Below are 26,949 nucleotides of genomic sequence, written 5' to 3' on the forward strand. Positions count from 1 at the left end.
TGATGAAGAACCATTTCTAAATTAATATTTCCAGTCTATCATGTACTGGTACTTTTGTAAAATATATTAAAGATGAATTATAAGAAAACAAAAATTTTAAAACACAAAATGTAAGCCCGGTTCATTATTATTATTATTATGAGATTCGATAGGCATGAAATTATTGTAAAATTTAAAAGTTCCTCAATGCTTACTCAAAGTTTCAGTACTTATCTTGTCACAGGCCAGTAACAGTTGGTAGGCAACACTGACCGGGACCCATACTTTGAGTAGCACTGATCTAAAATACCACGTGCAAAAAAAGAAAAAAAACAAAACAAAATACTGTGCACATATTCACTCAAAAAATATATACTTTACCTCTGACATTCTTTCCAAATCCCATAGAAGAAACTTTTTTGTCCACTTGTTCACTATTGTTTGATTTCTCCTTCATAACATCATCATCACTAACAACATCAGCAGAAAATTTTTTCTTTTTCTTTTTCTTGTGTCGAGGAGGAAGCTTTTTTGGAAAAGTAAACATTGGGAATATCACAAGAAACATTGCAATGGCACAAAGGAGGAATCCACTCCACCTAAAAGATTGGGAAATGTGAATAGCATTTATGGCTTTTGCATTATGAGTGAGAACAAATTAGCAAAGTAGATGTTCATGGTAATAAAATTCTCCAGGGAAAACTTTTCACCTTCATCAATTGTAAAGCAGTAGGAAGTTGGACAAACTAAGAAAACATAGGACTTTTCCCTTTCTATATTATAAATGAGAAATCTACCCGATAGTCATACTAGTTTTATAATGAACATTATAATTAGTAATTGACTAGAATTTTATTTTTTTTTTAATTTTTTTTTTTTTAATTTATTTATGATAGTCACAGAGAGAGAGAGAGAGGCAGAGACACAGGCAGAGGGAGAAGCAGGCTCCATGCACCGGGAGCCTGACGTGGGATTCGATCCTGGGTCTCCAGGATCGCGCCCTGGGCCAAAGGCAGGCGCCAAACCGCTGCGCCACCCAGGGATCCCCTTGACTAGAATTTTATTGAAATATTTGTTAGTTCTGCTATAATGTGCATTTCATAAGTCAAAAAATATTAAAATAAGTCTATAACTCATAAATATAATAGAAAAATAATATAGACTCTATAGCATGTTTTGTGGGCCAAAACAGACATGTTTTTCTTAGAAGAAAACCATTCATACCTCATGTGAAAGGTATTTTAAATTACTAGTGGCATTCAAATATTTTTCTGCAAACACTTAAGAATATATTGACCCTCTTAGCTAACCCTTACAATACTTAACCATAAGGGCCACTGAAGACATTTATATTTGATCACTGTCTTCAAGAACTTACAACCTACTTGTAAGGGAACTACAAGTATAAGAAACAATCTCCAAGAAATGCAAGAATGTGTACAATTAAGTGTTAGATCATGTGGTATAGATTATGAATGCTATAAATAAATAATTCCATGAATCAGTCATTAATAATCCAGTGTGCTATTTTCAAAGATACTTAAAGGTATATCAAATAAAGAATCTTAATTGCTGGGGGAGGAAGGCTTTATTTTGAGAAGACTGCTCAGAGCAGACTTCTATTAATTTCAATTATTCAGTATATAACCAAGAACTCGGTGACTGATATAGATCAGGTACTCAAAAAATTTCCCAAATAAATAAACACAATAAGATAGGTTTAAATATTTTTCTTAGGGGCAGCCAGGTGGCTCAGCGGTTTAGCGCCGCCTTCAGCCCAGGGTGTGATCCTGGAGTCCCAGGATCAAGTCCAAGGTCGGGCTCCCTGCATGGAGCCTGCTTCTCCCTCTGCCTGTGTCTCTGCCTCTCTCTCTCTCTCTCTCTCTCTCTCTCATATCTCTCATCTCTCATCTCTCATGAATAAATACAGAAAATCATAAATAAATAAATAAATAAATAAATAAATAAATAAATAAATAAATAAATAAATAAATAAATATTTTTCTTAAAAGTCTGCAGAGAACATAGCTATGATCATACCTGGCCCTTGTAGGGACCTGGCTGCTGATGAGGCCTTTACTAGTAATCCACACCTGCTTGTCTATCACCTTTGAATCTCTTTCCACAAGTTCTGCATTCAAGTCCTTTGAACCCCTTCAGTTCCCAAACCACAACAGGACAAATGGCGTAATAAATGGGACAGTTCTTGAGCTGAGGCTTCAGATAAATGTGTTTTTTTGTCTTATCTTTACCTCTTACTAGCCCTAAGGTCCTGGGGAAATTATTTCACTTTCCCAAACCAACCTTCTCATCTGAAAAGGAAATAGTACTAACTGCTTTTTGGAGTCATCAAAATTAGTAAGACAATGTATATAATGGACCTGAAAAGAAAAATGCCTGCCCACAAATCAATCAATTCATGGTAGCTTTTTTCATGGTAGTTTTGTTGTGATTTTTTGTTTTGTTTTGTTGATCTGTACTCAGCCCCTCCCCATACCTCCACTCAGAGCCATCGACTTAAAATTCAATGCAAACATTAAAGATTCACTTTAGTAGTCCAGAATAAGAATAAATAACAGAAGGAGGGGAAGAATTATAGCAAATATATATATATGAAAATCGTATAAATGTTTGGGGTTTTTTCAAAGCAGAGCAAACTGGTCCACATTCTTCAATGGTCTTCAGTATATTGACAAAATGCATGATACAATGACGAGGCCAGTGATGACCCCGAGATAAGCTAAGTAAGACAGAAACTGTGTGTCATATGTTAGGAAAAGACCCACCAGTAAGAGATAAAACTGAAAAGCCAGGTCTCTAAGTCCCTTTTACAAACCATTCCTCAGAGACTATTCACAAAACAGGGCCAGTTAAGTATACTGACTAAGAGCTTCACTCTGGATTCAGTTTCTTATCCCAGCTTTCACTGCCTCTGAGGCTTTGGGAAAGTTATCCAAATCAGTGCGTCAATTTCCTCATCTGTAAAATGGGCATAATCTCAGTGACTAGATATAGTTGTTATATATAGAAGGCTTAATTAAACATGACGCTCAAACAAAAATGTTTGTGAAGCTCTTAGTAGAATGCTTGGCGCACAGTAAGCCCCCAATAAACATTAGCATTATTCATTTCCTTCCTTCACTCTTTCAGCATTTATCTGTTGAAAAAATCCACCATTATTGCTAGGCATTGGACTAAATAGCATTATATCAAATAACTCTGCCATTGGTCAAGGTAGAAGTCTGTTATAAACAGTGCTACTCAATAAATAAAATCCCATTTTTAATATTGGATCATTAAAATAAAAGTTCCTGAACACTTGATTAAATTCAAAGGACTTAAAAAGAGCTAACACATACTAGGTCGCAAGAACTACTTAAAGCTCCACTTATATAGACTCATTATTCCTCACAACAACCCTATGAAGTAGAGACTGTAATCACTTCCATTTTGTGGATTTCTTTAAAACCAACAACTGATGCTGAGTGAAATAAGTCAATCGGAGGACAATCATTATATGATTTCACTCACATGTGGAATATAAGAAGTAGTGAAAAGGATCATAAGGGAAAGGAGGGGAACTGAGTGGGAAAAATTAGAGAGGGAGACAAACCATGAGAGACTCCTAACTCTGAGAAACAAACAAAGGGTTGCGGAAGGGGAGGTGGATGGGGAGGGATGGGGTAACTGGGTGATGGGCACTGAGGAGGGCACTTGATGGGATGAGCGCCGGGTGTTATACTATATGTTGGCAAATTGAATTTACATTTTTAAAAATGTAAAAAAAAAAAAAAAAAAACAGCAACAATAACAACTGAGGCACAAAGAAATTAAGCAACTTCCTTCCCCCAGGGTCACACAACTATTAGGTGGCAGACTGAGATTTAAACCCTGGAGAGTATGGCTTTGAGGTCTGGACTCTTAATTACTCTGCTTTGCATCAATTGGACTGATGTCTAGAGAACTTTTAAAAGTTAGCATAAAGTACTCGTAAACCTAAATCTCCTGTCTCATTCCTTCTCTCTGCCCCAAGTTGGTCCTCCTCCCTTTTCTCCCTCCCTCTAGATGTTCCCTTATTGCCATACTCTTTTCACGGATACCTATATAGAACACAGAATATACACTGAATGTTCACAAACATATTTTAATGATCTACTTTTCTGAGAATTAAAAAAAAAAAATCCTTGCTCTGATTTATTTCAGAACTGCAAAGAAAACAGTAGTTGAGTCCAAAAATTTCACTATTGGTGAAGAACTTAAAATTCCAGTGTTATTCCCCTAATGCTGACAAGGGAACTTCCTTTTGTACGATTTGAATTTTCCACCAGCTCAGGTTCATCTAGATCTTAGCACATCCATCTTCAAAGAGCACTGCTTATGAAAATAAGAAGTGTGATGTAACTTAATTAATATTTCTTAACCACTTTGAAAACAGACGGCGTTAAGCATTATTCCCACGTACTTCAGTTATGGGATTATCTTATAATGAAATGCAGAGATAACACAGTGCTCTAAGAAACTCTTTTGAAAGTAATTAGTTGACACTAATTTCGAATCCTGAACTATTCTGTTATAAAATGAACGTGTCTTATGAATGTATACCTATTACTAATGCACGTTAAATGAATTCAGGAAGCCAACACTTTTTGGTTAGCGCTTGCTATCATGACTAAATCACTTCTGTTCAAGTTGAGGGTTATGAAGAATTGAAACACAGTCCCAGCTAAGTGGATAAATAACCTAACATCCAAAGTTGGAGTTCTCATTCTAAGTCTTATTTAGCAAAACAATTAAGGGCTAGCAAGTGAGAGAAGAGCTAAATCTCTCCAGCACTATGTTGGAAAAACAATTAACGGGTGAAAAGATTCACCAAGAATGTGACAATGGAAGGGTGGGGGGGCTGGAGATTTGGGCTGTCCGGGAAGGTTGACAAAGCAGAAACACAGATATAAGGAAGTGGGAAGAAAATATTTCTTAAAAGGCACAGAAAAGATAATGAAAGCTAGGACCCCAGGGCCCAGGAAAGCCCCAACACAGCCAACTTCTCCTCCTCTATTCTGCTATTTTTTTTTAAGATTTTATTTATTTATTCATGAGAGACACAGAGAGGGAGAGAGAGGCAGAGACACAGGCAGAGGGAGAAGCAGGCTCCATGCAGGAAGCCGGATGTGGGACTCAATCTCAGGTCTCCAGGATCACACCCTGGTCTGAAGGCAGCCGCTTAACCACTGAACCACCCAGGCGTCCCTACACTCTGCTATTTATAGCAAAAAATGCCTCAACCCCCAAGAAGGTGGATTAAGCTGGTGCTCCCAAGCCCTCAGCATTAGTTTCCCATTGCTGCTATAACAAACTACTCTACACTGAGTGGCTTAAAACAACTTAAGCTATAGTTATCTTATAGCTCTGGAGGTCAGAAGTCTCAAGTGGGTTGGCAAGGCTGAATTCTCTCTGGAAGCTCTAGGGAAGAACCTATTTCCTTGGGTTTCCTAGCTTCTAGAGCCCCGAGAGCATTCCTTGGCTCACCATACCTTCCTCCATCTCCAAAGGATGTTGCTTTAACCTCTGCTGTAATCACTGTATCTCTTTCTCTTACTCTGACCTTCTTGCCTCCCTCTTTCCCTGATAGGGACTCTTGTGATTATTCGGGGCCCATTCCCACCCAACATCAGGATAACCTCCCAATTTCAAGACCCTTAACAATCACATCTGCAAAGTATCTTTTGCCATGTAAGCCAACACATTCACAGGTTCCGGAGATTTTAGGACATGGATAGTTCTGGGGGATTACTGTTCTGCCTTCCACTCCCTTCTAGATGACTTTAAGCTGTTTTTCATATTCCCGTGGCAGAAAATTAACTACCCTTTAACTACAAGGGTACTACGACTTGAACTATCAATAACAGTAAGTGGAATGAAAAATTTAGTAAACAATTCTTACCAGTTTCCAATGAAACGAGGATCATTCTGGTCAAGGTTAACAGGATTTCTGGGATCGACATAAAAACCAATAAGAAGTCCACCTAATAAATATCCCACTGCAGGACCAAGTGCTCCCATGACATACATGATGGCTGAGAAAACAGAAGAGGAAACGTGAAATACAGCAACATATTACTTAAATTTCAAGAGTGGTCTAATTTCAGTCATACCACACATATATATGTCTAAACCCAGGTAACAGCATCCAAAAACAAAGAACTTTAGATATGTGTCTATATTTATATTTGGGTTTCAAATCATGCCCTTTATTTAGCTGCTGTCTGTTATCCTTTTAGAACATGAGAATCATCTCTGGACAGCTTTTCAGTTGCTTTTTTTTTTTTTTTTTTTTTTAAATATAAGTGCTCAGGCCCCACCCCAGACTGACTAAATTTAAATATCTGAAAGTGCTAGTTAATGAGAAGTCACTGGAAAACCCAGAGAAGATAAAAGTTGTCTCAAGAGTAAAAACTAAATAAATAAAAGATCATCTCAAGATAAGAAGAAAAAGAAAAAAAGTAAATGTCACTTGTCACAGCTGGAAGATTCCAGCAGAATGAAGGAACTTTTCAAATCACCATTTTGGAATCAAAGAAGAGCTCACAATGCATTTGGTTTACTGTTAATTGAAGAATCTTAAAGATCAATAAATCTCCTTAAATGGCATGAGGGAAAAGATCCAAACAACACCAACTCACAGCCTGAATTAGAAAATAATTTCTTAAAGCACATTCCACTAAAGGGATTGTGTCAGTCGATCAGAAAGGGTATCATTCTATCCAAAAAAATTTGGCCATCAAAATGGGCTTATAGCAAAAATATAACAATAAATTCACTGCCATTCCTTTATACTGTTTTCACTGCTGTGATTCAAATAAAAAATAATAATCTTGACAATTTTTAAATTTTCATATAGGATATGATATTCCTTGAAAGTCACAGAAAACTCTAGCCACACTACAAACCCACTTTTTTTCCTGTTAAAAATTACTTATTTGGGGAGAAATCTATAAATACATTTAGGATACTTCTGTGTTCTTGGCATGATAAACTCAGGGGTCACATATTTCTCATTTCTGTTGCCATCATGTATTTAAACCACTGAATAAATAACAGTTTGCCATATCCTTTAAATAGCACTATATTTACCAAAAAGCAAATTGAACTAATCAGAATAGCTTCACCTTACTTTATCTTCTGCACCTCAATAAACTTTGAATAAACTTGTACCTCCTGTTACTTATAACTACAGACAGTAATTTAACACCTGCTCTCACTTTTCACACTATTTCAAAGGAGAAAGCACAGTGTTTATCTATTTTACAGAATCATCTGCTTGTAACAATAAGATATTAGGTGCTTCGGCTTCTCCATCTGTGTTTGGAAGTGGAGAATGGAAGCACAGCCACAAGGAATCAGTATTCTTTTGGAAGCATGCTCTTAATAAAATTAAAATTAGAATTTTGATAGATATCTTGTTAACCTCTCTGTTTATAGCCTGAAACGGAACTCAAGAAGAAAAACTGCTTTTTCAGTCCCAGGTTTTCCAATATGCATATGAAGATAAAATTTATGTTTACACCTCCAGGCAAACCAGCACCATTTACAACTTAAAACTGTAATGAGGCCAAAATGTGACATGAATCATCTTCCCAAAATAGTTCTTCTGGCATGAAAGAGACTGTCTTACAAACACAGACAGGGAAAAGGGTATTTCCACCATACTGTTTATGCCTGGGGCACTTGAGTGCAGCATCTCGGAATGCCAAGCAGCAGTGTGCAGGATGTGTGCTGGCAAGACCTCACAATTATACAGTGAATGGAAAACCAATTAAATAACATTCACCAAAAAACCTTAAGTACTTTATAAAATACAGAGAAAGCTTTATAAAATGCAGCTATGTAATCAGAAGAAAAATGTTTATAATATATGGCAAACACTTAGGCCCACTGAACCATTCTCATCAATAAGTATATACAGATATCTACATAATTGTACTATATATTATACAATATATAATATAGTGTCACAACTATCCTACATATGCTATATCTATAAATCAGTAAGTATATAACACTAGAGATAGAGAATAACTGGTTGACATGGTCCCACTGAGTAAATAAACCATTCTGGCCACTGAGCTAACATTTATGAATTGATTAACTACTGGAACTTATTCAGAGCTTATTAGAGGGGCAAATTGTCAATGCAAATTCATATCACTCATTCTCCCAGTCCAAAACTCCGAATCACTCCCCCTCCCCCAGCTGCCTAAAAAATGTCTAAACTGCTCTATCTGGAGTTCAAGGGTAGGACAAGTTGGCCTCCCGTGGCCATTTCCATCTTCAAACCTACTGCCTGCGCTCAGGGCTCCATGCAGACTGACTCTCAGAACAGACCTGGGCAAAGCCACTTGTCTTGCCTCAAGGACCCACAGTACCCCCAGGCCTTCCTGTCTGTCTGAATCTTGCCTTTTCTTCAAGGCCCAACCAAGTCCAGCACTGTTCATCCTCCCTTAAGTGGTTTTTCTAACTCCTCAGAATCTCAGTAGATGACATATTGTCCATTCCAGTGGATGACATATTATATATCCAGTGCTTTATGCCTATCAGTAAAAGATTTTAAACATTTGCCCACAGTGTACTTTTCTGCATAATGTGTATTTACCACCAGCCTCGTTCTCATGGCTTGCACCTAATTTATCAGTAAACTCTGCTGGTTCTACCATCAAATCACATCCAATAAGCAGCTCCTTCTCCGTGCCTCTAGCTTGGCCCAAGCCACTAATGTCGCTCATCTGAAAAATTGCTCCAGGCCTTCCAACTGGTATCCCTGCTTCTGGCCTTCCTTCCCTACAATGAATTTTCAACACAGCAGCCCTAACAACCCTCCAGAAACATGAGCTAGGTCATGTCACTTCTTTGCTCACACCCTCCCAAGTGGCTTCCCACCTCACCTGCAATAAAAGCCCAAATCCTTTTGTGTGGTTATAAAGACCTACCCACACATTGGCACGGCTCCCTATTATCTCTCTGCTCCAGTCAAATTGACCTTCTTACTCTTTTTCAGCCTTTCGGGAACATTCCCATGTGGGGGTGTTAGTGCTTGCTCTGCGTGTGGGGGAGGAGGGGGTGTAAGGCCCTTCCCCTAGGTAGCCACATGGTACATTCCCTTACTTACTCCCTCCAGATAGGTATTCAAACAGTGCCTTCTCACTGTGGCCTTGCTTGGTTGTCCATTCTATCTAAAAATTTAAAACTTTTTCCTCATTCTTCCCACTCTTCCTCTGCTTTCTTTTGCTCCTGAGCATATGTTGCCACCCAACACACTCTATATTTCCTTTGTTCATCTTGGTTATCAGCTGTCCTCCTCAACTAGAGTATAAGCTCCAGGAAGGCAGGGATCTTGCCAGTGGCGTTCACTGACAAAGCAATGTAGCAGGCACTCGACCCATTTTGTTCCCATTGCTCATTACCTTCATCACTCCCAGTCTGTGAATGTCCTGTCATTATTAACAACAGTAGATATCAGTGATAAAAGTTGTTTTCAGTGTATATCACCCCTTGAGATATTAGCTAATTGCTATCAAGTGGACAGTTTCATGTTTTATGACTGTGTCTCATCAGATCTGAGTACACGGTCATTGGTTTTCTCTCATGATGGGAAGCTTATACTGGGAGTACAGGCTATCCATCGAACTAGCAATAGAAATAAATCTAGAAGTTCCAAGTTTCAAGAGTGGTCTAATTTCAGTCATACCACATATATGTCACAGTTAAACCCGGTTAACAGCATCCAAAAGCAAGGAACTTTAGAGATTGTATATGTATTTATATTTGGGTTTCAAATCATGTCCTTTATTTAGCTGCTGCTGGCTGTTGTCCTTTAGAACATCAGACTCATCTGGAGAATCTTCCTCCTGCACCCCAGTGGACTGTGCTACATTCTCCCTGGATTGTATACATTTCAGCTTCATTTCCCTTTGAGAGAACCCTGGACGATTCCATTCATTTGAAATAAAGTATGCCTTGCTCTTCATTTTTATTTCTTTCCTCAAATGTTTATATCTTATCTTTTGAAGTAACTCTTTCTCCTTGACAGCAGGAGACAGTACTATGCAGTGGTTAAATCACAGACTACAAACTCCTGGGTTCGAATCCCTGCTTTTATTATGCATATAAAGTGCTAAGGATATAACAAACATGAAGAAATATTAAGTTGTATTTTTATATGTTGAATGATCACCTATTCATTCTCTAACAAGTAATTAAATATTAATTAAATTAACATTAATTAATATAATAAATTAACATGTAATTAATTAAATATTAATTTTATATAAGCCAAATGCATACATTATTTAACAGAAGACATACTTATCTTTATATTACCTTAATAAATTATAATTTCTGGAATCCTAATTCTGATCCAGGAGTTAGTTTTGACAATGGCCTGGGCAGATGGAAGTGGGAAAAGAGAATATCCAGACCTTTTTTTCCTCACACAAAGGCCAGTATAGAGTTATCTTCCTGAAGCTGAGAATATGCCTGTGGCTATTATTCTTTCTAAATAACTTTTAGGGTTTTTTTCTCTAATGATTATAAAATATAATATGAACACACAAAAAATTTTTTTAAATCACCAACTATCCATCCCTACCATCCAGATAATGATGGTAATAATAGTAATAAATATTTTTACTATTCATATACTGTATAATTGTTTTAAGTAGCTTAGAATTATACAGTACTTATTGCTCTATAATGTGCTTTTTCATATAATACCTCAAACATTTCTTATGTCAATAAATTCTTCTGGAACATTTGTTATGGTTCAAGGATGTGTCATCATGTGGCTCTGACATACTTCCTTTAATAATCCTTAGCTGCTTCCTATCACCAATTTCTGATTGGGGCTATTACTCTGAAGATTATATCAACCTTGTGTTATTACACATGCTGCACAGAACTAGACTCCAATCTTAGAATTACAATCCCCCACCCCAAACCAATCTCAGCTGGGTGAGCTTTTGTAGAGCTAAGAAGCCACTATTAAGTGAAAGGGGCTTTGGAGTACCTGGGTGGCTCATTCGATAAAGTGTCTGCCTTCAGCTCAGGGCATGTTCCCAGAATCCTGGGATCAAGCCCTGTGTCAAGACAATGCTAAGCAGGGAGTCTGCTTCTTACCCTCTGTCCCTCCCCACCCCAGCATGCGTGCTCTCTCTCAAATAAATAAATAAAATATTTTTAAAGGTAAAAAATAAGGAAATGAAGGAGGCCTAATGGCTCCTTCAACAGAGTGGGGCCAGCTCTTGGCCCTCACCTTGGACATCATGGCTGATCTGACAAAGAAACAACCTTTGAGAAAGGCTGACCCAACAACAACTTATAACTGTCTCCTCTCCTGCCTCCATCATGTGAATCCTTCACTTACCTTTCCCCAAGTTGTTTTACCTTTAGACCTTCCATTTTCATTTTCTTTTTAAATAATCTTTCACCCTATTTTGTGATCACTTATTCTTCTTTACATTAAAGCACATTAACTTTTTTTTAAGATTTTAATTTTATTTATTTATGAGAGACACAGAGAGAGAGGCAGAGACATAGGCAGAGGGAGATGCAGGCTCCCTGCAGGGAGCCTGATGGGGGACTCAATCCCAGGACCCCAGGATCACAACCCGAGCCAAAGGCAGACACTCAACCACTGAGCCACCCAAGCATCCCTAAAGCACATTAACTCCTCTTTTTAATCCCGTTTACCTTTACAGTTTTCATTTTTCTCCTCCTGTAGATTTATCCTTTATTCTAATTTAATACCACTTTTTTACTTTCAGTACTTTCAATACTTTCATAAAATATTTTAGCTGCTGCTCTCTTACTTTTTTTGGAATGTGTTTTGTCTTTTTTAAAACACTTTTCAGAAAAATTTCAATCTAAAATTAACTATCAAGTTTTCCTTTCAAATTATTTGTTGCCTTCTATTTCTCATATCTTAAGTAAGTTTGCTTATGTTTTTAGCCCTATTTATAGTACGCTAAGTTTTTTTTTTAAGATTTTATTTATTTATTTGAGAGAGAGAGCACGCACAGGCAGGTGGAGGGGCAGAGGAAGTGGGAGAAGCAGCTTCCCCGCTGAGCAGGGAGTCCGATACAGACCTTGATCCCAGGACACCTGGGATCATGACCTGAGCTGAATGCAGACGCTTAACTGACTGAGACACTCAAGTGACTCTAGGCTAATTTTTTATTTTTATAAACTCTCTTGGTTTTAAATTTTGAATCTTTGTTATATTCCTGAATTTTATGTTATTTTTCACCTTCAGTGCTTTCTCTCTCCTTTTGTATCTTCTGGTAATAACTTCCTTTAACAATCTTTGTTTATCTTAGTCTTCTCTTATATTATGCTTGTTTTGTGATCAGTTTTGGTGATAGCTCATTACAGCTGGCCTCATAGCTCATCCAGGCCCATCTCCCCCACTGTCTCTGTAATTCTGCTCAGCTGCCCTGCATGGCTTTTTCCAGCCAGTTAAGGATGGTAGTTTGAAAGATTCAGGGTTAATTCTCCCCTGGGCTCAAGGCTAATTTTCACATAGTATGTCTGATTAGCTGGACCCCATGACTGCTATCTCACATGATCCAATAATGACAAAATGTGAGTTCTAAGTCTCAGATCTCTGATGAATAAGCACTGACTCTAAAACAAGGCAGGCTCACAGACTAAATCACATACACCAGAGTGCTCTTCCTCATCCAGTTCCAACCTGGCCCGGGGAGGGTCCTATGGGTTGACCTTCCCAATGGCTACTCGAGAGAGGAGGCTAATAGCATCCTGCAAAGCTTGCCTGCACCTATTTTGTCCCTTCTTGAAGCTGACACCTCCATTTCTGGCAGAGTTAAAAGATACTCCTCCTTCCTGATCACAAAAACCCAACTTGAGGGATCCCTGAGTGGCTCAGCGGTTTAGTGCCTGCCTTTGGCCCAGGGCGCGATCCTGGAGACCCAGGATCGAATCCCACGTCAGGGCTCCCGGTGCATGGAGCCTGCTTCTCCCTCTGCCTGTGTCTCTGCCTCTCTCTCTCTCTCTCATGAATAAATAAATAAAATATTAAAAAAAAAAACCCAACTTGACTACATTGGTATTATCTCAAATAGGGTTGTTCTGTGGGGTCAGAAGCAACTAGGGGAACAGCTCTCTGAACTCTACAGAGTCCACGTTCAGTAACTTAACCTGCTCCTGAATCACAAATGATTCCAGAACTCCTAATAGTGACCAGCCAGCCACAAGTCTTGCTGGACTTGAGAAACCAGGGGTCCAATCAAAATCAGCAAAGATCCTAGTATCACAGATCACTAGTCACCTCTTTCCAAGCCTCAATCCCAAATAGTGAATAGGGCTCCACATTGCCAGATCAAAAGTCACTTACTCACCCATGTGCTCTGTGATGCCTGGCCCTGGGACAAGGAGGTAGCATTGCAAAGATCAATAAGATGGGCACAGTCATCCAGAAGAGGAACAGGTAAAACCAACTATGATTCAAGACCCAGTGAGTAACTGCAACAAGCACCAGAAATATGCCATGGACCATGGGAGAGGAATGATTCATAGCAACTAGCTGAGGAGGGAGGACCAGGGAAGCCTTTGCAGAAAAGATGACTTTTGACATAAGCCTGCAAAAATGAGGGGAAAAGGACACTAGAGGCTGAGGAACCCATATGGGCAAAAGTGTGCAAGTTTGAAAGTGCATGGCCTGTTTAGGGAATTACAAGTGACCTAGTGGTGCAACTACCTCAGAGAAGAGTGACCACCATCGACTCAAACTAGTCCCACCCAGGGGTCTAGGTTCCCAGCTTTGTGCAGGCTCCGAGTTGCTCTCCTCTGAGGACAGTGGGGATGGATGGCAGCATTGCAACAGCTTCCCCTACCATTCAGTGGTATTTAGAAATGCTCTTGCTGTTGTTGTCCACATGGCAGTAGAGAAACAAGTCATTTCCACTGTGTGATTGAGGAAAGGCCATGACATTGAGAATGGGAAGTCAGAGCACTAGTCCTTGGGCTCAACTGAGCACTTGATTGTCTCCCCCACTCTCCTTTCCTCCCTCTCTCCTTCTGTATCAACTACTGGAATGTAGTCAGAAGTCCCAGCCACCATGTTACTGCCAAAGGCCTCTCCTTCCACCTCATTCCTGCTGTCCCTAGCTCTTGGGAGAACAAAAAACTCTCCTTCTCATTCATTCTCTTAATTTATGGGCAGATTCAACTGGGTGGACATCTTTTCTATCTGTTCAGTTTCTATGATCCTTTCTCTTGGCAAAAGCAATTCCATTTTCCTTTAGGAACGACCCACCTTTCATTGCACAGCCTCAATGGCCTGGCATTCATGGGGCCCTGTCCTCCATTATTCATTGGTAGACAGGTAACCAACCCAGGCCAATCAGATGCTGTTCTCCCACATACCATGTGGCTCACTCCCTTACCTCTTCAGATCTATACTCAAATATCATTCCTCAGAGAAGCCATAGCTTATCACATATCTAAACATGACACCCCTCACCTCTCCCACCCCATCACTCTTCATCACCTGGCTCTGGCTGGGGTTTTCATTATGGTAAGTACCACCATGTGGCAATACATTTGTTTGTTGGGATCCCTGGGTGGTGCAGCGGTTTGGTGCCTGCCTTTGGCCCAGGGCGTGATCCTAGAGACCCGGGATTGAATCCCACGTCGGGCTCCCTGCATGGAGCCTGCTTCTCCCTCTGCCTGTGTCTCTGCCTCTCTCTGTGTGACTATCATGAATAAATGAATAAAATCTTTAAAAAAAAATAAATTTGTTTGTTTATTCTCTGTCTCTCCCACTGGAATATCAGTTCCATGAGAACAAGGGCCATTTTTTTTTCACTGATGCCTTATCAGTGCCTGAACAGTGCTGACCATAAGCACTAATGAATATTGTTGAACAAAGAAGGGTTGAAGACATGGACTTTCAATCTTGAGTGAAGTTACAAAAGCAATCGAAGTGGATTCATCCTTGCAACATGGCCGTAAAGAATCATCCATCAGTTCCTGTTCCCTAGACCCCTGGGGTTGCACTGCCCTTGTGAGCCATCCCTACCTTCCTTCCCCATAACATCCTTGATTTGACAGAGCTGACTCCTGTGGTTTACACCTGACCCTTGCTTCTGCCAGGCTCTCCAAGGTTAACCACCCTCCCCAGCTGGGTTTCCCCAGTTCTCAGAGCCTCACTGCAATTGGCTTGCATTTCCTGTGCCCTCATTTGAACTTGGTGTCTTGATTAATTATCAGCCTCTGTTCCACATTGCTCCCCCTTCCCACTTTTCATCACTTGCTGTCCACCACTTCCCCTACATTCCCTCTGGCGCAGGACCCACTTTCTCAGCTGCCATACATGCCAGTAAATGCTGCCGAGAATTGATGATGACAGAGGTTTGGGTTACAAGCGTAATTTAGGCTCTGTCCCAGGACCTGGGATTCACCCAGGATGGTCCCACAGAGAAACATATTGCGCACATGCCTATTAAACCCAGTCTAGGACATAGTGATAGAAGGTCACCCTTTTGAATATGTTTGGTGGCACAGCTGCTACAGATAAGAAGAGGACTTGAAAAGAAATCCACACTTCACCATGGTATCACAGCAATGACACCAACTCACATTCAACTTGCACAATGTCTTGAAAATTAGCCAAAGTACTTCACAGCACCAGTGCACCATATTTAAAGAAAATATTCCCTTGCTCGTTCCTTCCACTCACAAGCACAGGCAGATAAGAGACCTCTGATCTCTGTTATTTGGAACAGCATTTTTTTTTCTTTTAAGTGATTCAGTTATTTTGACACAGGCCTGACAGTAAAAAAAACAGCTGCCACAGCAGTCAGGGAATAGTCTATCACTTTGCTAAAACATCCAGAGAGCATCTTAGGTCACAAATGACAAGGGGAAAGAGCTTAGGTAGATTCGGAGTGGTTTTTCCTCACTACCATAGCAAGCAATAGTTGGTTTAAATTCACTATCTTCCTTTAGAAATATCTTCAAATTAGTTCATTTCTAAAAGAAAACACACAAGTACATATAGAAGCAGCCACTTACATTTAATTAATACTTGGGGCATGGAGGAGCAGTTAATGTGCTATAGCTTTAAAACATCAAACTGGCCACCTGTGAGTGACCACTATCTAGAAACTCAATCTAGTCCTTAAGAAGGACCCCAAAAACAGCTGCCATGAAAGCATTAAAAAAAAAAAAAAACCACCAAAAAAGTGAATTTTTAAGTTATATTTTGGGCCAAAAAAAGACAAAAGTTAGGAATGGATTTCCTTAGAACACAAACAGAAAATGTGTAACAGGATAATCAAAATATTAATGAACCCATGAGAAACCAATTGGCTAGTTATCAAAGAAACAGAAAGTACAAACAATGAAATACCATTCTACTAAAATAAACTAGCAAAGACTAAATTGTGAGAGTACTCAGTACGGATATAAATCAGTGAACTCGTTATTTTCATCCATTACTGGTACAAAGTTACAACCGGTATAAGCTTTTTGATAGCAATTCACCATATACATCATGATGACATTTGTCACTGCATTTTGTATATAGAAAAACAGAAATAATATTAACGACACTAACTAATTGGGGCACCTGGGTGCTCAGTTGGTCAAGCCTCTGACTCTTATTTCAGCTCAGGTCATGATCTCAGGGTCATGAGATCGAGCCCCAAGTCAGGCTCTGTGCTAAACATGGAGACTGCTTAAGATTCTCTCTCACCCTCTCCCTTTGCCCCTCCCCACTTTCCTCTCTAAAAAAATAAAAATAGTAACTAACTAAATTTTGATTCATAATGCAACTATTAACTTTAATGTTTACAAAGAGTTTTTATACCTTGAGGAAATATTTATTTTTAAAATTTAAGTGAAAATGAAGAATACAAAGTTCTGTTGACAGTGTGATCATGTCAAAAAACATACACTTTAAAGAAAAATTATCGGGCATCTGGGTAGCTTAGTCAGTTGGGTGCCTGCCTTCAGCTCAGGTCATGGTCCCAGAGTCCTGGGATTGAGTACCAACTCGAGCTCTCTGCTCAGCAGGGAGCCTGCGTCTCCCTCTAACCCTTCCCACCTGCTTGTGATCTCTCTCTCTCTCTCTGATGTTCTCTATCAGATAAATTCTTTTTAAACTTTTTTTTTTTTAATTTTTATTTATTTATGATAGTCACACAGAGAGAGAGAGAGAGGCAGAGACATAGGCAGAGGGAGAAGCAGGCTCCATGCACCGGGAGCCCGATGTGGGATTCGATCCCGGGTCTCCAGGATCGCGCCCCGGGCCAAAGGCAGGCGCTAAACCGCTGCGCCACCCAGGGATCCCTAAATTCTTTTTTATAAATAAATAAAAATTTAAAAAGGATTGTCTATAGAAAAGCTACTAGAACCAATAAGTGGATTTAATAAACAAAGTTGCATGATACAAGATCAATATTTTAACAATTATATCTCTATATGCAAGTAACAGAAATATCATTTAAAATAGAATCATAAAATATAAAACTTAGGAATAAATCTGAAAAAATATAGGAAATACCTATACACTTAAAATTACAAAACACTGCTAAAAGAAACTAAAGATGATCTAAATTAACAGAGAGATATGCCTTTTGTGGGTCACAAGGTTCAGTATTGCTATCAATCCTCTCAAAATGGATTGATAAATTCAATCCAATTCCAATCAAAATCCCAGAGACTTTTTTTGTAGAATTGACAAACGTATTCTACAAGTCAAAGAACATATGGGAAAGCAAAAGACACAGATAAGACAATTTTGAAAAAGAGCAAAGTTAGAATACTAAAACTACCTGATTTCAAGACTTATAAAGATACTGTAATCAAGACAGTATAGTACCAGCTTTAAGATAGACAAGTAGAAAAAAAAAAAAGATAGATAAGTAGATCAGTGAAATAAAAAAGGGAGTTTAAAATTAGTTAATTAATTAAAATAAAAAGGGAAATCCAGAAACAAACCCACACAGGTATAAGGACAAGTGACTAGTGACAAATGTATAAAGATAATTCAATGCAAAAAGTAGTCTTTTCAACAAACAGTGCTGAAATCCATTATATTTCTAACTCAAAATGAATCATAGACCTAAATGTAAAACCTAAAACTATAGAACTTCTAGGAGAAAACAACTGAGGCAAATATTTTTCAACAGATATGCTACCAAAGAAGATATATGAGTAGCCAGTCAATAAGCACATGAAAGATGGTTAGTATCATGAGTCATTAGGGAAGTACACATTAAAACCACAATGAGATATCACTAAAACTCCTATTCAAATGGTTAAAATTAAAAATACAAATTATAGCAGGTATTGGTAAGGTTGAACTAGAACTCCCTTACACTGCCAATGTGGAATGGAATATGTTACAATCACTTTGGAAAACAGTTTGATAGTGTCTGAAGGAGTTAAACATATACCTAGCATACAAGTTAACCATTTCACTTCTAGGTACTTTCACAAGAGAAATGAAAGTAAATGTCCATACAAAGGGTTATGTACAATTATCCTAGCAGCTTTATTTGTAGCAGCAAAAACTGGAAACAACCAAAATGCCCATCAAGAAGAGAATGAAAAAAAAAAAGAGAGAGAGAGAGGTGAATGGATAAACAGTTGTGGCATATGTATACAATGGAATACTGTCTAGCATTACAAAGAAATGACTATTGATACAGGCTAAAACATGGATAAATCTCAAAACAATCATGCTAAGTAAGAGAAAGCATACATTAAAGAGTATATAGTATGTGGTTCAATTTATAAACTTCTAAAAATATGCAAACTAATCTAAAGTAATTAAAAAAGCAGTCTGTGGTGACCTGGGAGTGGAAGGGGACGAGGCAGAAAAAAAGGAAAACATTCATAGTCTCAATTGTGACGACAATTTCCTGGGGGGGGGGGGGGGGGTGTCAAACCATATCAAATCATGTATTTTAATTATGTGCAGTTTGTTTTATGTCAATTTTACTTTAAGATGAAAAAGGATAACTGTTCTAAAAGTGGGTTCTGATGATGGTTGCATAATTCTGTAAAATAAAATCATTGAATTACACACTTCCAGGCGGTGAATTTTATGGTATATAAATTATGCATCGAAGAGCCATAAAAAAGACTGGAATGGAACATATCCTGTATTGAAAGCTGTTAGCTTGGGGTAGTGAAATTACAGTGGGTTTTTTGGTGTTTTCCTTATAACTTTCCATATCTGCAGGTTTTTCAAACTTAAAATTTAGTGAGAAAAAAAAAACTTTTGTACATATCTTCTGGAATTAGTACTTTTATCTCTTTCAGCTACTAATATCCAGCCATCAAATATATTATTTTATGCCAATTTATGATCAATATGTTTTTTAAAACTTGAAGGAAATCTTTATAGGTTAATGGCTTGTTTTATTTGTTCTTATATCTTTAGTACCTCCTCCAGAGGCAGAAAACACATAGTGAACTCTCAGCTAACCTCCAGAGAGTACAGCATCTATAAAGCAATATTCCAATTTTTCTTAAGATTGATCTGTCCAATACTTTGTGATGATTCTTCTCAGCCTAAATTTAAATTAGAGGTTGACAAATGACTTGCCAAACTTAGTAAAAATTTATTGGAACATAGCAACATGCATTTTTTTATATATTTGTGTGACTATTTTCATTACAGCAGCAGAGTTGAGTAGTTCCTATAAAGACAATATGGTCCTCAGACTAAAATATTTACCAGAGCAAGTCCTTTATAGAAGAACAAATTTGCCAACCCTTGTTTTGAATAATGACATTTAGTGTATATTTACTGTTTCAAGTATCATCCAAATGTTTGCGCACATTATTTCTTTTGATTTTCATCTCTTATAGTAGTTATAATTATCTAAGCTATGGCTATAAGTCAGAGAGGTATGGGTGCATTTTTGTTTAAATGAATATCTGGTAAAGCCACTCTTTTATAAATGTTTTATTTCTAACAACTTACATAGATCGAAAAAAATTTTTTAAAGATTTTATTTATTCATGACACACACACACACACACACACACACACACACACACACAGAGGCAGAGACACAGGCAGAGGGAGAAGCAGGCTCCACACAGGGAGCCTGATGTGGGACTCGATCCCGGGTCTCCAGAATCATGCCCTGGGCTGAAGGCGGCGCTAAACCGCTGAGCCACCCAGGCTGCCCAGATCGAAATTTTTTAATATAAAAGGGAAAAACATTTGTATAAAAGAATTCATTTGCAAAGTCAATTTTTCCAGAGTTGGCAATTTCTCAAAGATTCTATTTATGAGAGTATATACTCCCCAAGTAATAGTTGAACTATAATCCACTGGGAAGTAAAATGATATCATAACTATTGTTATTGACAATCTTCCGTAAACTACACTAGTTATTTTATATCTTTCGTAAATATTGTTTGCTATTCAACACTAACAGCTTTCTGGGAAAAAAATATTGTCATTTCCAATTTACAGATGAGAAAGCAGAGTCCCTGAGAAGTTAAGGATTATCAGCAATTAGTAAGTGGCAGAGCCAAAACTAGAACTTGGCTCTATCTGAAACCAAAGCCCATCTTTTTTTCCATTTATGGACATATATCTCTAAAATACAAAAAAAAAAAAAGCAATAGAGGTTTAATTGTAAGAAGTATATAGGTCTCTACTACTGAAGAAATTAATCCCTTAAGAGCTGAAAATCTCAAAATATTTTTAGAGTTGTAGTAGCAGCAGTCTTAAGAGCATTCTAAATGAAAGAGAAGTTCACTATTTAGATTTCCATCTCTAGTCTCGTCACTAATTGGCTGCCATAAGGATGGCAGAGAAATGTACATCATATGAAAAACACATTCCAAATATGTTGTATGACATTTACTTCAATAATTACAGCGAAGACTCAGAAGAAGGTACCAGCTGTTAAGAGCAGATTCATCTCCTGGGAAGAGTAAGTCACTGCCAGGAAGCACCTTCCAAGTAAACAGGCATAGGTATGACACACCTCCAATTTGCTTTCCAGGCACCAGAAGAAGCATGATTCCCATAGGAAAGGTTCAAGTCTAAAGTAATGCTTAGGCATAGATGGAATAACATCATGTACAAATGTTCCTATGGTTATTGGCATCACCAAGGCCATCTATTGGATTTTATAGGCATTCAAGTGAGACAAATGTTTTAGGACACCTTTAATATTATCCTTCTTTTTTCCTATCAGTATACAGGAATTACTTCTAGTACAGTAAGACTGCTTCCACTAGGGCTCACTGCAAAGCTTATTCTTGTATTTGACAGTGTTAGCAGTCCAAGTCTACAGCCACTGACAGCAGAGCTACTACTAAAAGATAACACTGAGTTATCTATTATATGTGAGATACTGTGCTAAATGCCTTTATATGTATCTCACACTTAATATTCATAGCAACCTTATGAGGCAGGTACTATTATTGTCCTAATTTAGGACATTTTCTTTTGTAGTCACCTCACCGGTGAAATAATACAATTCATCTGAATTAAAAATGGATAACCCTTGACTATTACCTAACAATAACAAAGATAATTTATAAATACAAACAGATTTACCGAGTTAATATGCTTAAACATTTTATGTTTCTTCTATCACACAACATTTAGAGTAGTAGAATAAATTCTCATTTGGAAAGCTGGTCTATAGTCTACTTTTATAAGAAATATGGCATGGATAAAAATAAAAAAAAGAAATATGGCAGGGGCGCCTGAGTGGCTCAGTCGGTTAAACATCCAATTCTTGATTTCAGCTCAGGTCACGATCTCAGGGTCCTGAGATCGAGCCTCGCCTTGGGCTCTGAGCTGAGCATGGAGCCTGCTTAAGATTCCCTTTCTCTAAAAAAAATAAAAATAATAAATAATAAAAAAAATTAAAAAATAAAAAAAAAGATTCCCTTTCTCTCCTTTTCCCTCTGCCCCTCTTCTCCCACCCTCCACCCTGCTTGCTCTCACTCTCTCTCTCTGAAAGAAAAACAGAGAGAGAGAGAGAGAGAGAGAGAGAAAGAAAGAAGAAAGAAAGAAAGAAAGAAAGAAAGAAAGAAAGAAAAGAAAGAAAGAAAGAAAGAAAGAAAGAAAGAAAGAAAGAAAGAGAAAAAAGAAAAATATGGCAAATGACTGAAGTAATATCAAGCATTTTGTTTTAAAATAAAAAGTAATACTCAATGTCCTGGGGGCAATTATGATTCAAATCAATATTTGAGTGGTTCATAAGAGCACTGGTTTTAGCATTAGATGTCTGTGTAGGTCCCAATCAGGGACTGGCTCCATGAACTTAGACAAGATACTTAATCCTACTAGACATGCTTCCTCATCTATAAATAGGGGATCATAATTTATCTACTTCTGAGAGTTATTGAGGGGATAAATGAGATAATGCACATAAAACCCTTAACACTTACTAAGTGCTCAGTCAATGTCAGCTATAACAATTATCATTATTACTTCTATTATTATATCTAACTTCATAGTTAAAATTATGATTCTGAGACAATACAGGATTTTAAAGAATCTTCAGAGCCACCAAAGGATGATGATGTTCTACTCAGTATTATTTTAGTGTTAAGTGTATTTTATTGTTTCCAAAGTCTTCCCATACAGAATTCACATATTTGGTGATCAGATCATCAGACTATTCAATTACTCAAAACACCTTATTCCCTAATCATTAATCAACCAGTAGTTACTTTGTGAAATTATAGTGTGTGAAATAACTAGTGCTAAATATTACAAGTGATAAAAGGGCCATGCCCCTTCCTAAAAAGAGCTTATTGGGAACCCTTTCTTCAGAAACAAAACAAGAAAAGCTAATTGCCAACATAAGACTTTCTATGACAACTGCTATATTGTGGTTCCAATAACAAGGATGAGGAAAGGAGACAAAGAAATGGAAGAAGAAAACTAATACTTTTAAATGCCTCCTCTGTGCTTTTTAAACACAATAGCTAATTCTCCCAAGAAAATACGTGAAAGATAAATTTAATTAGTTCCCACTTTACAGAAGGATTCTGGACTTGGAAATGTTAAGGAATATACCCAAGTCACAAAATTAGTGAACAGAAGATTCAAGTCCAAGTCTGTCTGACTCCAGAGTTCAAACTCTTACACTATAAGAGCACATGACCTCCCATGTGATTTCAATGAGGCCACAAGTTAAATCTTACTCTACACTCAACAAATATCAAAAGCAAACCACTTAAAAAAAAAAAATCAAGCTGTCATTAGCATTCTCCCAGAAGAAAGATATTAATTTATACATCAGCCAAATAATACATAAGAAACCTCAATGGTAAGTCCTAATCTTTTAAAAAGAAAATCTTGAATTGTCATTGAAGCTACTATGATTTTCAGAGGAGAGTTACCTTAGAGATTTTTCATGAATTTACTATGCTACATTTTCAAATTTACTCACATGCTCTATCTAGTTCTCAAGGGCATTTTTAGAGTAATCTCATCACTTATAGAGCACTAAGTCTGAGACCTGACTAGAGATAATATAGCTATTATGTAATATTTAATAGTTCAAAATGAGAAGTTAATATACTTCTAAAAATATCAAAGAAACTAGTATATAAAAATGTCAACTGTGATCATCAAAAATTGCTTTGAGTTCTAATTCTCTCATACTCTTTTCAAGGCTTCTGCATTTTTTGTCAGGGAGGGTCTGAATAAATAACACCATTTGAGGGATCCCTGGGTGGCTCAGTGGTTGGGCATCTGACCCAACCACTTGGGTTTGGGTTGTGGTCCTCAGGTCCTGGGGTCAAGTCCCACATCAGGCTCCCCGCAGGGAGCCACTTCTCCCTCTGCCTATCTCTCTGCCTCTCTCATGAATAAATTAATGGAATCCTTAAAAAAAAAATAAAAATAACACCATTTGATATGTGGCAACTCTTTTTTATATTTCAGCCCATTCTCAACTATCTTTTAAACCCCACAAACCTGTCCAATCTGTCAATTTTCAACTGCTTTCAGGAAGTTTCAACAGTAGGCAAATATGATAAAGGAAAAATCAGATACTTCCTAAAAGCATTTTTAAAAATAAGATTTCTAAGTTGTGCCTAGTTAGCTTCAGTGCTTAAAGTAGATTTAATTAATATTACGTACCAAGTTTTCATAAGTGTCATGCATCCTTGCATCTTAGTTAATGGAGTTTTGGTAATGCTATTAATTAGTAAGAAAATGTAAAAACAATCAGTTATTGATTCCCTTCAAGACAGTAAACTTTTCATGATTTAGCAAACACACACACACACACACACACACACACACAATGCAAAACAAGGAAATGAAGGGCTAAGGTACACATCTGCTACCCTGGAACCCCTCAAAAAATCAGCTAGTATCTAGATAAGCCAGGGAAAATGATGTTTATGTCAAATATTTGGGGAAAGATTTAAGAATACTCTGATTACTTAAGTGGCCTATAAGAAAATTTTTAAAAGGCCTCAAGTAAATGACTACTCAGTCCAAGAAAACAGTAAATTGTTAAGAATCTATTTCCTTGACTATCTATGATCTTGGAAGTAACAGTAAACATTCATTTAAAAATGTCGGTGGAGGGCAGCTCCAGTGGCCCGGCTGTTTAGCACCAACTTCGGCCCAGGGTGTGATCCTGGAGACCTGGCGTCGGGTCCCACGTCAGGCTCCCTGCATGGACCCTGCTTCTCTCTCTCTGCCTGTGTCTCTGCCTCTCTCTCTCTCTGTCTTTTGTGAGTGAGTGAGTGAGTGAGTGAGTGAGTAAATGAATGAATGAATGAATGAATGAAAATGTCAGGTGGAGGGGTGCCTGGGTGGCTCAGTCAGTTAAGTGTCTGACTCTTGATTTTGGCTCAGGTCATGATCTCACGCACCTGAGATCAAGGCCTGTGCTTGTAGGCTCCAGGCTCAGTGGGGTGTCTGCTTTAGATTCTCTCTCTCCTTTTCCCTCTGTCCCTCACCATGCTTGCATGCACTCATGCGCTCTCTCTCTCTCTCTCTCTCTCTCTAATAAATATTTAAAATGTTAGTGGGTTGGGAGGCATCTGATTGGCTCAGTCAGTAGAACATGCAACTCTTGATCTCAGGGTAGTGAGTTCAAGCCCCACATCAAGCGTAGAGCTTAAAAAAAAGTTAGCAGATTGAATATGCAAAGCTGCCTCCATGGAAGGAGGCACAGGGCTGAGCAGTTCTCCACCATGGATACTTCCTCATCTCTTCTCCCACTAACGTGGCTGACTCTCACACAAGAGAGAAATCTAAAAGAACCTTACGTCATTTCAATTCATGGCATCTAGCACTAGACACATCAAGCTCTTCTTATGAAAAGTAATATTATTCTTTGTAATTTCTGATACAATGCTGATAAATCAAAATTCAGACCTATACATGCCCTAAATTGACATATCATTTTTCCCACTGGCAGTTGCAATGGTTAATTTTATGTGTCAATTTAACTAGGCTAAGGGATGCCCAGAGAGCTAGTAAAACATTATGTCTGGGTGTGTCTATAAGGGCGGTTTCACAATATTCACATTTGAGTCAGTGGACTGAGTAAATAGGTCCACCCTCACTGGATGAGTAGGCATCATCCGATCCGATGAGGGCACAAACAGAATGAAAAGGCGGAGGAAGGACAAATTCTCCCTCTCTCTCCTCTTTAGCTGGATGTCCATCTTTCCCTGCCCTTACACGTCAGAGCTCCTGGATCTCAGGCCTTCGGACTTACTTTACTTAGGACTTACACCAGCAGCCCCCAGTGTGCCAGGCTCTTGAACTTGAACTGAATTATACCACCAGCTTACCTGGCTTCTAGTTCACAGACAGCAGATTGAGGGACTTCTTGGCTCCCATAACTATGTGGGCTAATTCCTATAAATCTATCTACCTATGTACCTGTCTGTCTGCCTATCTATATCCTATTGGTTTTGTTTCTCTGAAGAGCACTAACACAGATTTGCTTCAAACATCTAACTTCCTTTATGTCTCATGATATGGAGTCATATCCAGTCACTGACCTGAAAGAGACTATTAACTTCACAGACAGCCCTAGTCATCAGCATCTGCATCTGTGTATGTACCACCATAATTAATCAAGAGTGTCTGTGTTGGATAATAACAGGAGTTCAGGCCCACAATCCCTCAGCCAAATCCTGGAGGCTGGATGTGATGCAGAATTAAGAATTCTTCACATTTTTCAAAAGTAAAAAGGTGAATGCAGCTATCTATCATGTAACTTCTGGTGGAGTCCAGAATGGTGCTCCGAAATCAAGGGCACTAATGCTTTGGCAACCAAATGAATGAATATTCACACTAAATGCAGTTTAAAACCATGTTCCTTATCTGATCAGGCCTGCTTTTGCCATGAAATGGGTTGCAAAACTTACTTTTGGATTTCAAAGTTTTTAATAGAATGAAATAATAGTAGAGTAGTAGTAGCAGTAGAAAATGTTTGCAATTGTTATAAAAACTGGTATATGAGAACAGGTGTCAGGGACCAGCTATGCAGCCTCTCATTTAATCTCCCCAACAACTTCTATTATCTATTATCCAAACTGTTATCAAGAAGTGTTTTACTCAAACTGATTTAAAAAAAAAAAAAAAACCCTCCTAAATCATGTATTAAGCTTAATATTCTTATTAGTCCTTTATTTGACTGGCTTTTCTCTTTGAACATGACTTCTACTTCCCTTTGAATGTAGGATTTTAATATCAGTAGAGGCCTACATAGCAAGTCCAGAGGTAGATTTTTTTAATCACATAATTTCAAATTATTGCAGGGCCTTCAGACAGCCACAGGATCAACCCTTAAGTTATTCCCTAGTTCTGCTCCTTTGACCAAAATTATATGGTAACAGTCATCCCTTTAAGGCAGCTTTGCTTCCTTCATTGAATTTCTTTTTTTTTTTTTTTTTTTTTTTTTTTTAAACTTTTATTTATTT

General features: G+C 38.0%; 1 protein-coding gene across 3 annotated transcripts in view; it reads right to left on the reverse strand.

Moving 5' to 3' along the window:
* Positions 1 to 26,949, reverse strand: part of SLCO5A1 (solute carrier organic anion transporter family member 5A1) — a 139,003-nt gene that overhangs the window by 82,211 nt on the left and 29,843 nt on the right. For all 3 annotated transcript variants that reach the window (XM_038579476.1, XM_038579475.1, XM_038579477.1), the window contains exons 2-3: positions 5,921 to 6,053; positions 361 to 578 (exon numbers count right to left, since the gene is read on the reverse strand). In XM_038579476.1, coding sequence (XP_038435404.1) covers positions 361 to 578; positions 5,921 to 6,053 — 351 coding nt within the window. The remainder of the gene's footprint in view (positions 1 to 360; positions 579 to 5,920; positions 6,054 to 26,949) is intronic.

Source organism: Canis lupus, chromosome 29 (genome assembly GCF_011100685.1).
Source record: "Canis lupus familiaris isolate Mischka breed German Shepherd chromosome 29, alternate assembly UU_Cfam_GSD_1.0, whole genome shotgun sequence".
Taxonomy (NCBI): domain Eukaryota; kingdom Metazoa; phylum Chordata; class Mammalia; order Carnivora; family Canidae; genus Canis; species Canis lupus.